General features: G+C 40.9%; 2 protein-coding genes and 1 long non-coding RNA gene across 6 annotated transcripts; 2 read left to right on the top strand and 1 right to left on the bottom strand.

Annotated features, from left to right (window-relative positions):
- The first annotated feature begins 102 nt into the window (after positions 1-102).
- LOC110758556 (Exostosin family protein) lies at positions 103-3226 on the top strand. Its single transcript, XM_021960439.2, has 9 exons — positions 103-730; positions 815-988; positions 1215-1372; positions 1459-1606; positions 1927-2042; positions 2128-2266; positions 2418-2528; positions 2725-2793; positions 2932-3226. Exons 1-9 carry the CDS (start codon positions 245-247, stop codon positions 3055-3057), a joined length of 1527 nt encoding a protein of 508 aa, XP_021816131.1. The 5' UTR covers positions 103-244; the 3' UTR covers positions 3058-3226.
- On the bottom strand, positions 918-3506 carry LOC148297090 (uncharacterized). Its single transcript, XR_015833665.1, has 3 exons — positions 3402-3506; positions 1142-1667; positions 918-1057 (listed from the first exon to the last, which is right to left on the bottom strand). It is a non-coding gene; the product is annotated as an uncharacterized LOC148297090 (long non-coding RNA).
- Positions 3507-6956: 3450 nt separating this feature from the next.
- LOC110758593 (cellulose synthase-like protein D3) lies at positions 6957-12582 on the top strand. 4 transcript variants are annotated; one of them, XM_021960491.2, is made up of 4 exons: positions 6957-7537; positions 8261-9166; positions 9587-10394; positions 10528-12582. In XM_021960491.2, exons 2-4 carry the CDS (start codon positions 8295-8297, stop codon positions 12283-12285), a joined length of 3438 nt encoding a protein of 1145 aa, XP_021816183.1. In that variant the 5' UTR covers positions 6957-7537; positions 8261-8294; the 3' UTR covers positions 12286-12582. The 4 variants fall into 4 exon arrangements, with proteins under 4 accessions (XP_021816183.1, XP_021816184.1, XP_021816185.1 ...); XM_021960492.2 differs by having other exon boundaries at positions 6957-7642; XM_021960493.2 differs by lacking the exon at positions 6957-7537 and adding an exon at positions 7696-7920.
- Positions 12583-12959: the final 377 nt, after the last annotated feature.

Raw genomic sequence — 12959 nt, 5'->3', positions numbered from 1 at the left:
TAGAGGCGAAATTGTTGTATACAAGCGAAGCGGTGATAGGAATTTAATGCATACTTACTAAGATCCAATCCTATTTCAATAATATGTCATTGAAGAGGTAAGACTTGCATTGCAGCAGTATAAGAGCACCGGCTGTCACAAGAAGACAACATTTTGTGGGTGTGGACGTGTTTAGTTTAGTGTCGTCCTTAAACAAAACGAAAAGAAAACACACAAATCACACAAATCACACAAACTAACGAGAATGCCTGGAGCAGGAAAGCAAATGACAAGATCCAAATCCCCAGTGCTTCTCTTACTTCTCGCTGTCCTCGCCCTCTCCCTTGTCTTCTTCCTCTTCTCCTTTCATAGCCCCTCCCCCTCCTCCTCCGACGACCCCACCACTCTTCTCCACCCAAACCACCAACCCATTTACAAACCCGAAACCTCCTTCGTCGCCTCCCTCGACCGCTTCCTCCTCGCCCACAAATCATCCCGCCGCGATGACACCGTCCTCCTTACAACGCTCACCCAGCACCAACCCAACCACCTCGACGATCTCATCTTCCAGACCCACACCCAGAGGCTGTACGCTGATCCCTACTACCCGCTCAACCTGCCCATTAGGGTTTACGTCTACGACATGCCCACCAAGTTCACCTACGATCTCCTCTGGCTCTTCAGAAACTCTTACAGGCAGACCTCCAATCTCACTTCTAATGGCAGCCCCGTTCACCGCCTCATCGAACAGGTTTTGCTTTTTATTTTTACATTTTACTGATTCCGTTTTAATCTTCTTATTTCAATTCCTAATTCCTGGGCCTAATTTGTGCAGCATTCCATTGATTACTGGCTGTGGGCGGATTTGATAGCTCCAGAGTCGGAGAGGCTGTTGAAAAGCGTAGTGAGAGTGCATAGGCAGGAGGAAGCTGACCTCTTCTACATCCCTTTCTTCACCACCATTAGCTTCTTCTTATTGGAGAAACAGCAGTGCAAAGCACTTTACAGGGTCTGACTGCATCCCCCAAGGTTTCCCTTAATTGCTTGCTAATTGCTGCACATCGTATGATCATACTACCTGTATATGCATCTCACACTGTTACTATTATGTTACACTCTAATTAATGTACAATTAACTTAACCTTTGAGTCTTTGAGCCAACCCTGTATCTTTGAACCCCTTTCGTATTGCTAGCTTATCTAAGTATTATCATTGTTATTTATTTCTGTATGAAGGAAGCTCTCAAGTGGGTCACCGATCAGCCTGCCTGGAACCGATCCCAAGGAAGGGATCACATACTTCCTGTTCACCATCCCTGGTCTTTTAAGTCTGTTCGCCGCTTCATGAAGAATGCAATTTGGCTGCTTCCTGATATGGACTCCACCGGAAACTGGTTATTATTTCACTGGATCTTTATTTTATTTATTAAAAAAAGCCCTAAATTCAACCTGCTTTAACTCTACTTTGCCCTACTTTTAGGTACAAACCTGGACAAGTCTTTCTGGAGAAAGATCTAATTCTTCCTTACGTTCCCAATGTTGATTTTTGTGATTCGAGATGCATATCCGAGACTCAATCCAAGAGAACCACACTGCTCTTTTTCCGCGGCCGGCTTAAAAGAAATGCTGTAAGACTTTTGATTTCTCAATGGATTTCTTTGCTACAAATTCCATTGAATTGTGTTGAACCTGTTGGAAGTGAATATAATATTTACTTTGGAGATTAAAGCAACTGACGCGTACACTAAAGGAGGACTTTAGGCTTGGGTGCATGCAAAACAATCTTAAATGACAAAAGAACAGGGCATAGGATATCGAGGCCGTTAGTTGTAGTTAATTGATATCATCGTTCAGTGGATTAATGAATCAATGCGGGAGAAAGCTTCTTCCATTTCCCCACTTAAGAATCTCAGGCTCTTGTGGCTAATTTATTGTGTTCTACTTTCAGGGAGGGAAAATACGCTCAAAACTTGTAGCAGAACTAAGTGGTGCTGAGGGTGTAGCTATAGAGGAGGGGACAGCAGGAGAGGGAGGAAAAGCAGCAGCTCAAGAGGGAATGCGCAAGTAAACTTTTTTGGATCCTCGCTCTTCTTTGTGATGTAATTTCGTTGTTCCTTTGTTAATTTAGTTGAGTTGATTTCTCTGTCAGGTCTGTCTTTTGCTTGAGTCCAGCTGGTGATACTCCATCCTCCGCTAGATTGTTCGATGCCATTGTTAGTGGTTGCATACCAGTCATAGTTAGTGATGAACTGGAACTTCCTTTTGAAGGAATACTAGATTATAGAAAGGTATGTATATCTAAATATTGGGTATAGGATTATTAGTCAGGTAGATAATTGCTCACAGCTTAATGCCTGCCCCAAAGTCCATGTGTCATGGCATGTATGGTTGGCCTTATACCCAATGTTCTCAACAGTTGCCTTTTATCTTTGCCTACAGATAGCTTTATTTGTTTCTTCCAGTGATGCCGTACAACCTGGTTGGCTTTTAACATTTCTTAGAAATATTCGCCCTGCTCAGATTGAGGAAATCCGTCAGAATCTTGCCAAGGTAAGTGACTGAATATTTGAAGTGAATGTTATTGTTTTGTATTTGTATTTCTTGTCAAAAGGTTGTACTAGACATGCATTTCTAGTTTCCCTGCTTGACTAGACTTGCTGTTTCTTTATCTTGTGCTTCTGGATGTTTTCTGAGCTAGCGAGCTACATCTTTGTGGGGACTGATTTTGTTATTTCATCTTTCCCAGTACTCAAGGCATTTCCTATACTCCAGTCCAGCTCAAACCTTGGGTCCAGAAGACTTGGTTTGGCGAATGGTATGATTTCTTGCTCCGTAAAATGTTGGCCCACAAACCTGTATTGTTTTCCCTTACATGCACTTTCCATAAACAAAGATAAGAGGCCCAACTGTGGTTTAGAAATGTTTGATTTTAGCGTTGTTGGTTGTGCAACAGATGGCTGGTAAGTTGGTGAATATCAAACTTCACACTCGAAGATCTCAACGTGTGGTGAAAGAGTCGAGAAACATCTGCATGTGTGAATGCAAACGTGCCAACTCTACAACCTCAGGTCACTTGTAGTTGTAATTATTTTCTACTGTGTCTCATTCTCCTCTGTGCATGATGATGGATGTAGGGCAGGGTGATTCTAATGTATTCTTCTTGTGTTTTTTGGCCGTAGTGAGAAGGTATCTATTTATAGTGGAATTTATGAAATACTCTGCCCTTATATACATAGTTGTTGTTTGTATGCCTTGTTGGTCTTGTTATGTTCTTTTAATGTAGAGATATAATAATAGACTAATTGCTGGTTGGTATATGCCTTGTTGGTCTTAAACTCAAGTTATGGTTAATGGATCCATCTCATCTGATCAAGAAAATAGGTAAACGAAACAATTAAAATAGATAGAGAATGGAGACGGAACCTGGGTCAGCTGAGCTGTATATCGGCATATTTGGGCCGTTATTCTCCTCAGAGATAGAGAGAGAGAGAGATAGAGAGACAGAGAGACAGAGAGACAGAGATGGGAATTGTTTGGGTGATTTGAAATGGAGGATGTAATCGAGTTTTGGCCCCAACATCCACCGTACATACATCACGCGAGCTGTGCCTGATGAGCCCAGCCTCATATATATTAGAATATAAAATTAAAAGGTTGGTGCGTTACCGTTGGAATAGAAAGCAAACTTTATTGGGGGTTGATTGATTGTGTTGTGACATGCTCTCGCTTTCTCTCAAATTCGAATTTCAAATGGATGATGTATCACACTAAAAATATATATATAAAACGCTTTTGTTTAGTACCTACGACGAGCGAGGTGGGTTGGGTTGGGTTGGGTTGAAGGAAACGGGAGTGCCATAAAAGAAAAGACTAAAGGAAAGAAAAGCCGTAGAGGGCGGGAGTGCATGTGGTGCTAAGTGGGGCCCCACACGGTCCACCATCTTCTTCCATGATTACACGGCGGGGTGGGCCAACAAGAAAGACATATCTTGGACGTGCCTGCCTGCCTGCCTGTTAAGCATGAATCGGATTTTGCTCATCCTCATTATCCTTTTTTTGAGGCATCTTTTATTTTCTTTTGAAACGGTTGAAACGGTTCCCGTTCCTTTTATTTTAGGATATGTGTTATTATTCACACTTGTCATAAAAATGTAGAATTTACGACTTAATAAAATAAATAAAGAAAATACGTTGTGGCACGTGTAAGTACGTAGCATGACCAGAGGCGGAGCCACAGTGGGGTCAATGGGGTCGCGCGACCTCTTGGAAGCCATGGAATTAAGCTTAGAGGTCCCTTGGAGCTGCTGGTGCGACCTCTTGGAGCTGCACGCCAAGTGGTCGACGAAATGACTGAAAGAAGAAGGGTCTGCAAGCTGAAGAAGAAGGCCTGCGCGCGGGACTGTTTTTTTTTTAAAAACAGCCTGGGTAAAACGACGTCGTTTTACCCCAGGGAATTTTTTTAAATGACCTGGCCAAACGACGTCGTTTTGGGCCAGGTCTGAAATAAAAAAAAATTAAAAAAAGGGGCCAACATCCTTCTCTAGCCACTGCTTCTCTCCAGACTCGATTCCTCAATTCTAACCCCCAAAGACTAGCCAATTACCATAGTCAAGAGAGCACAACTTTGAGAACTCTGGCCAACCCTTGTCAAACCAAACCCAACCATCGTTGCATCTTCTGAGTTCTATTTCCATTTCTGCACCACTCAACAGTCACTACTTTATTGGTTTTTATTCATTTATTTTATTCATGTTTTTATAGTTATCTCTTCATTTTCTTTTCTCTTTTGAGATATAGTTATTTCTTTCATTTATCAGTTAATTAATCGAGATACCATTGAGGCAAAATAAAATGTAATCTCATACTAGAGTTAATCAAATTTCAAGACCGAAATCAAGTGATTGTCTTGTTTGGGAAGAGCACATCACATTATTCTCCAACCATCTCCATGGATGCCCACAAATTATTTCAAAGTTACAATACTTTTCAATCTTCGAGGCTTTTCAAAAATAATGCCAACATTAATTAATTCCCTACTTTTCCAATCCTCAATTTGACAGGAAACATCACAAACATCTGTATGTGAAAAAACCATCCAAATCCATCACCCTCTCTGTCAAAAACTCAAATGGTCCTGTGTTCGCTTCTCCATTCGCCGGCTCAAACGGAAAATCGATGGTCCTATACTTGTTGTCCGCCAATTTACACGCCGGATCACAATAAGGGTTGACATGAATGGTATAGAATAAACCTCACAAGTTACAAACCATAAATCTAGTCACACACCATGAAGCAATAGTAATTGGAACAATATTAATAAAATAATTTTTGTTTTATATCTCCAATGTTGTCTTTCCATGTACAACTACCCAACAAAATTTTTATTGGGACTTTTACACTAAGACCCCGTGTGGTAAGATTCCTGGCTCCGCCACTGAGCATGACCATTGGAATGTGCAAAAATATCATCACCTCCTCTCCTCTACTCTAGTATTACTTACCACTATTGTTGTTGTCATAGAAGATTTGCTGTAATGATCACAGAAAACAACAACGACCATGATATGATGATAGCATTGACAACCATGGTCGTCTCGTCTCGTCCCGTCCGGCCAAATACATAGATATATTTTCTTTGGCTATTTTTGAAAGGTGATATGGGAGAAATTCAGATTATTACATTGCATTGTTGTCGGGGTGAAAAAGTTATTTATTTATTTGTTTATTTAAGAGTAAATACACACGGCAAAATATTAACAAATTAGCATGACAAATAATAAATGTATTTAATAATTTCATATGTGTAAATAAAGAATTAGTTTATCTGATGGAGATTTCTTTTATTTATTATTATTATATATTTTTTAGAACATGACTCTTGTTATGCTACCTACACGTTAATGTTGATACATGAACAAGATACCAACAGGACAGCTCCACAGTTTAACCATCTCTTTGGTTACCCCCCAGTGCTGTGCTCCTGCAACAGACACAGAGAGAGAGAGAGAGAGAGCATCTCACTCATATAATACATACAGACAGTTTCACACGCTTTTCCTTCTTTCTTTTTTCAGCACAACTTTCATTTCACACGTAAACACCATGTCGACCAACCCATGCTCAAAATACAGCTCATCATTCTTTTTTACTTTATCAGAAATAAGGCTATAATTTCACACGCTTTTCGTTTTTTTTTTCTTCTTATGAATATTTTGAAAAATACCCGTTATGTTAATGTTATACTCCAGCGACATTGCATAACAAATACAGCCATCAAGAATCACTTTTTTTGTTTTGGAAGGAACTTAAACTCACACGCGCTACACGAATGCTAGGACTCGAACTCAAGACCTTGTCTACATTATTGGATCTTTTAGTCAAGAATCACTCTCTTAAATTTATTGTTTAATGTTTTTACTTTTTTTAAACTTAAGAGGATAAGAGGGTAGAATTAAGCTCAAAGCTTATTGGCTTTAGAATGCACTTTTGGTCTTTGATTTGAATTACACGAGTTTAGATTTAGTCCATGGTAGCTAGCTCTACCTGCATATTTTTGTGTAACCAATAAAAATATGTCTCTTTTTATGAACTTTAAGAAATTACACACACCAATACAATACATTCTTCATATGAACTTTCTGATTTTATAATTTATATATTTTATTAGTGAAATGTTTAAATTTGGAAGGTGACATATTATATATTTGTAGAATATTCCTATAAAATATTCCCTGTCCAGTTTCGAGCGATAAACCTAAATTTACTCGTATCGTACGCTGCTCTGCTGTCCAAAACAAAAGCTCCTCAAGATGAGTCAAAGTCACTGTTACCCTGAGACGGTGAGGTTTCCCATTTCGTAATAAGAAAATAAAAACAAAAATAAAATGACCTAAAATAATAATAAAATGGAAAGACACCTAAACTCAGACTGTCACACAATTACACCATGACGAGCATTAAGCACCCATCATAATAAATTAACATGACAACACTATTCACAAATGGAGGATTTCTGTGTGTGTGTGTGTGAGAGAGAGAGAGAGAGAGAGCCGGCCATATCCACCGCAACCAAACGCTTTCTAACCCAGAAGCTTCTCTTTACCTGCCACCGCGTATATACATGTATAAAACCCCATTTTTATTAACCAAGTTGTTTTTCTTTTTTGAAAACAAAACAGAGTATTATTATTATGTTTAGGGTATATAAAAATATAATAAAAAAATAGAGATAGCCTTCAATCATGGGTTATTAGTCCTGCTCACGACTGACCAAGTCCCAAACTCGTACTCAAATAGTTTTGTCATCTCTTTGTTTGATTCGTTCTCTTCTCTTGTTGTATCTGAATGCTGCTGCTTGCTGGGTCCTCTTGCTCTTTACTTGATAACGCAAGGGACAGTTGGAGAGCCGACTCTCACCACCTTTGAATTGAACAATTCCCCCATCCCATGTTCAGACAAACCCCTTTCACTTTCGCTCCTGGGGCTTTTTGATAAGCCTCAGCCTCAGAGACCCCAGAGATCTGAAACATACATACTTGAACACCATTTATAAGACACAGGTAAGCTCCTTTTTTGCTTCAGTTTTCTCTCACTTTGACCCCCTGCTTGATCTCTCTCTGAGATTCAGACATGGCCCGGTTTTTTCTCCATTAGAAAATAAAAAGGTACAAAGTTTTTGTTTGTGTTTGGTTGCTTAGGAAAAGGTGACACTGGATTTGTGATGGGTTTTACTCACTCGATGTGATGTGGGTTTCTGGCTTATACTTGGTGTTTCATGATTTGGGTTTTACTCAGTTGATGCGATGTGGGTTTTTCAGCGTATACTTGGTGTTTCATGATTTGCGATATACCAAGTAAATGCTTATGTCGGCGTGAAATTTGAAATGAAAAGTTGATGCCCTTTTCTTTCTACTCATTTTCTCCGCAAACAGACAGATACAAGGTCTGGAGATTCATATAGATGATATTTGTTCCCTTCTTCCTCGGCTACTTCTCTGTACTCTTTTAAATATTTTTGCAACGAGGACTGTCTAGACTCCGTCTGTTGAGAAAATACAGAAAAGGGATAGAGTTTGGCATCTTTGTTGTTGAGTTTATGTGCATAGACGAGGTTTAAGATTTAATTTTCGTGTCCTTTAATTTGTCGACAGAGGATCACATTTTTACATCGTGTTGCTTTCAGTTCAGTTTTGATTTTCACAAGATCCGTTTTTATTTTCTTTCAGTTGTGCTAATTCAGTCCGAATTTCTTTTGTTTTGTGAAAAAAAAAAAAAAACAACAGGAACTAAGGATAAGTAACTGGTAGTGGTTCAAGTATGGCATCCAGATCATTTAAGGCGAGCAGATCGAATCTATCATCAAACTCTGATATGCCTGATGCACATAACAAGCCTCCAGTGCCTCCGACTGTGACATTTGGCCGGAGAACTTCCTCTGGTCGCTACATCAGCTACTCAAGGGATGATCTTGATAGTGAACTGGGGAGTGGTGACTTTATGAACTATACAGTTCACATACCACCAACCCCAGATAACCAACCCATGGATCCATCCATCTCACAGAAGGTTGAAGAGCAATATGTGTCGAATTCGCTTTTTACAGGCGGGTTTAATAGTGTTACGCGAGCTCATCTTATGGATAAGGTGATCGAATCTGAAGCAAACCATCCTCAGATGGCTGGTGCTAAAGGGTCATCATGTGCAATTCCTGGATGTGATGCAAAGGTGATGAGTGATGAACGTGGAGTGGATATTCTTCCTTGTGAGTGTGATTTCAAAATATGTCGGGATTGCTATACAGATTCCGTGAAAACAGGGGGTGGTATTTGCCCTGGATGCAAGGAAACATACAAAAACACAGATTTGGATGAAATGGCTGTGGATAATGCACGGCCACCGCTCCCACTTCCTCTTCCAAACGGGATGTCTAAAAATGAGAGGAGGTTGTCATTGATGAAGTCAACAAAGTCAGTGCTGATGAGGAGTCAAACTGGGGATTTTGATCACAACCGGTGGCTCTTTGAAACAAAGGGAACTTATGGGTATGGAAATGCCATATGGCCCAAGGAGGGAGGTTTTGGACATGGGAAAGATGATGAAGTCGTTGAACCAACTGAGTTGATGAACAAACCATGGAGGCCACTCACACGGAAATTAAAGATACCTGCAGCTATTCTAAGCCCGTATAGGTACATTTCTTGCCTTACTTTTATCCAGTCCTTGTATCCCCTAAGGTAAACTATGTTATGATGGCAATCTCATTTGCAAATTGATAGCTTTATATTTTCAAAACATCACCATTCCACATCTTTATTTCATTCAGATGCATTTCTAAATTAAGCGGTAAGAAGATCCACATATACATATACACACAGTCATATGCTGTGTGCTCAGCGGTTGATTTTGAGATTGGAGAATGCATTGGACCTATTTGTCGCCACACCAAATTTAACTGTCTACAATGAGCTACATCTTTATGTTATCCTGCTGATAGATAGATCTGCGAGATTATAAATAAGCTACGAATACTTGGTGCATTCCTTTTGAGGTCATTCTTCATTGTCCTGAAAATAATTGCTTTTTACTCTCTGTTGCTTATGTGTTCACAGGCTTCTAATATTTATTCGTATGGTTGTCCTTGCGCTGTTCTTGGCATGGAGGGTCAACCACCCAAATAATGATGCAATCTGGCTTTGGGGAATGTCAGTAGTTTGTGAGATCTGGTTTGCTTTTTCTTGGCTGCTTGACCAACTGCCCAAGTTATGCCCAGTCAATCGTTCTACAGATCTTAATGTCTTGAAGGAGAAGTTTGAAACACCTAGTCCCAACAACCCCACTGGGAAATCTGATCTTCCAGGCATAGATATCTTTGTCTCCACTGCAGATCCAGATAAAGAACCACCTCTTGTCACTGCAAACACTATCTTATCTATTCTGGCTACTGATTATCCTGTTGAAAAGCTAGCTTGCTATGTTTCTGACGATGGAGGTGCACTTTTAACTTTTGAGGCCATGGCAGAAGCTGCTAGTTTTGCTAATATATGGGTACCCTTCTGCCGTAAACATAGGATTGAGCCCAGGAATCCTGAATCTTATTTCAATTTGAAGAGGGATCCATACAAGAACAAAGTGCTGCCTGACTTTGTCAAGGATCGTCGAAGGGTAAAACGTGAATATGATGAGTTCAAGGTTCGGATTAATGGACTGCCTGACTCTATACGCCGACGGTCAGATGCGTATCATGCTCGGGAAGAAATCAAGGCCATGAAGCTTCAAAGAGAGAACAGAGAGGATGAACCTGTGGAGAGTGTGAAGGTTCCCAAAGCAACATGGATGGCTGATGGAACCCACTGGCCAGGGACTTGGTTGAGTGCTTCACCTGAGCATTCTAAGAGTGACCATGCTGGTATTATACAGGTATTCCTCTAGTTCTGGTAAACTATATTATTTTGCTGTCTAACTGCAGAGGGATTGTTCTTACATATTTTGCATGTATAACTTAACAAAAAAAAAAGTTAGGGCTGAACATTTATTCACCCTGTTGACGCAGGTGATGTTAAAACCTCCCAGTGATGAACCGCTGCATGGAGCTGATGATGATGCTAGGCTCATCGACCTCACTGACGTTGATATCCGCCTTCCCATGCTTGTTTATGTGTCGCGTGAGAAACGCCCAGGCTATGATCACAACAAGAAGGCCGGAGCCATGAATGCCCTCGTTCGAGCCTCTGCCATAATGTCCAATGGCCCGTTCATTCTCAACCTTGACTGTGACCATTATATTTACAACTCTCAGGCAATGAGGGAAGGCATGTGCTTCATGATGGATCGTGGAGGTGACCGCCTTTGTTATGTCCAGTTTCCTCAGAGATTTGAGGGTATTGATCCTTCAGATCGATATGCCAATCACAACACTGTTTTCTTTGATGTCAATATGCGAGCTCTTGATGGGCTTCAGGGCCCAGTTTATGTTGGAACTGGATGTCTCTTTCGGAGAATTTCCCTTTATGGTTTCGACCCACCTCGGTCAAAAGAACATCACCCAGGTTGTTGCAGTTGCTGCTTTTCTCGTCGCAGAAAGCATTCCTCGGTAGCCAACACCCCTGAAGAAAACCGAGCCTTAAGAATGGGTGATTCTGATGATGAAGAGATGAATCTCTCCCTGCTGCCTAAGAGGTTTGGGAACTCAAGTTTCCTCATTGATTCGATTCCGGTGGCAGAGTTCCAAGGTCGTCCCCTTGCAGATCACCCAGCTGTGAAGAATGGACGCCCACCTGGTGCTCTGACCATTCCTCGTGAGCTTCTCGATGCATCTACTGTTGCAGAGGCGATCAGTGTCATTTCCTGCTGGTATGAAGACAAGACTGAGTGGGGACAGCGTGTAGGGTGGATTTACGGATCAGTTACTGAAGATGTGGTCACTGGGTATAGGATGCATAACAGAGGATGGAAATCAGTTTACTGTGTGACCAAGCGAGATGCATTCCGTGGAACCGCCCCTATCAATCTTACTGATAGGTTGCATCAGGTTCTGCGCTGGGCTACTGGCTCAGTTGAGATATTCTTCTCTCGCAACAATGCCCTCCTAGCCAGCCCAAGAATGAAGCTTCTGCAAAGGATAGCATACCTCAATGTGGGTATTTACCCCTTTACCTCCATCTTCCTCATCGTCTACTGCTTCCTCCCGGCCCTTTCCCTCTTCTCTGGTCAGTTCATTGTCCAGAGCCTCAATGTTACATTCCTGACCTATCTGTTGACCATCACCCTCACTCTATGCATGCTTGCTGTGCTTGAGATTAAATGGTCTGGCATCGAGCTAGAAGAGTGGTGGAGAAACGAGCAGTTTTGGTTGATCGGAGGGACTAGTGCCCACCTTGCTGCTGTGCTTCAGGGGCTATTGAAAGTTATTGCAGGGATTGAAATCTCTTTCACCTTAACTTCAAAATCAGGTGGTGATGATGAGGATGATGAGTTTGCTGACCTCTATATTGTGAAATGGTCATCTCTGATGATCCCGCCAATAACAATCATGATGGTCAACTTAATTGCAATAGCAGTTGGGTTTAGCCGAACAATATACAGTGTGATACCGCAGTGGAGCCGGTTACTTGGCGGGGTTTTCTTCAGTTTCTGGGTTTTAGCTCATCTCTATCCTTTTGCCAAAGGGTTGATGGGGAGACGAGGGAGGACACCCACCATTGTTTTTGTATGGTCGGGGCTCATTGCGATTACCATCTCTCTTCTTTGGGTGGCAATCAATCCACCTTCTGGTACCAACCAAATTGGTGGATCATTCCAGTTCCCCTAATAAATAGGTCATTCTTTGCTGTTAATCTGTTCAGTTACATTCCTTTATTTGTTTCATACCTGAACAAGTTAAATCATGCTTTGTGATGGCACTAGCATGTTGTGCTTCTTGTTCCTATTTGAATTTTGTCCAGCAGTAATTAAGTAACTTGGAGCAATTTGAGTATGACTCTCTGTATTATGATGCCATGGGATGGGACCAGCAAAGGCATAGCCGCATAGGGATGTTGTAGGTTTCCCGGCATTTTTTTGATGCTTTAATGGAGAATTAATTTGAATGTTTCGCTTTGACTTGGAAGATTAGGATATTTTTTTATAAAAAAATTTATATTGTTTATGGTGCTCAGATTATTGATTATGATTTTATTTTTTACCCCTTTTGTGATGTCGATTGACTTGAAAGTTAGTATGAATTCTGTCAGTTTACTTCCATGCTGTCGCTCTCTCACGCAATGCAATATATAATTGTTGTTACCTATCAGGATTCGATTTATTACTTGCTTATACTTTATGCATGGGGAATAAAGTTAAGTCGTCGACATGAAATCCAAATATTTTCTTGTCTGGCTGACATAACTAGTAAATTTGGTTTTGGGGCGGCGGATAAAGTGATATTTCGAAATTTCTTGTTTTCCAAACACAAGGTTGACCAGTCGAGCTTCCGATCCGACACCA

The sequence above is a fragment of the Prunus avium genome, chromosome 2, assembly GCF_965620075.1.
Source record: "Prunus avium chromosome 2, drPruAviu1.hap1.1, whole genome shotgun sequence".
NCBI classification, from domain to species: domain Eukaryota; kingdom Viridiplantae; phylum Streptophyta; class Magnoliopsida; order Rosales; family Rosaceae; genus Prunus; species Prunus avium.
This window is presented reverse-complemented; position numbering and strand designations above follow the sequence as displayed.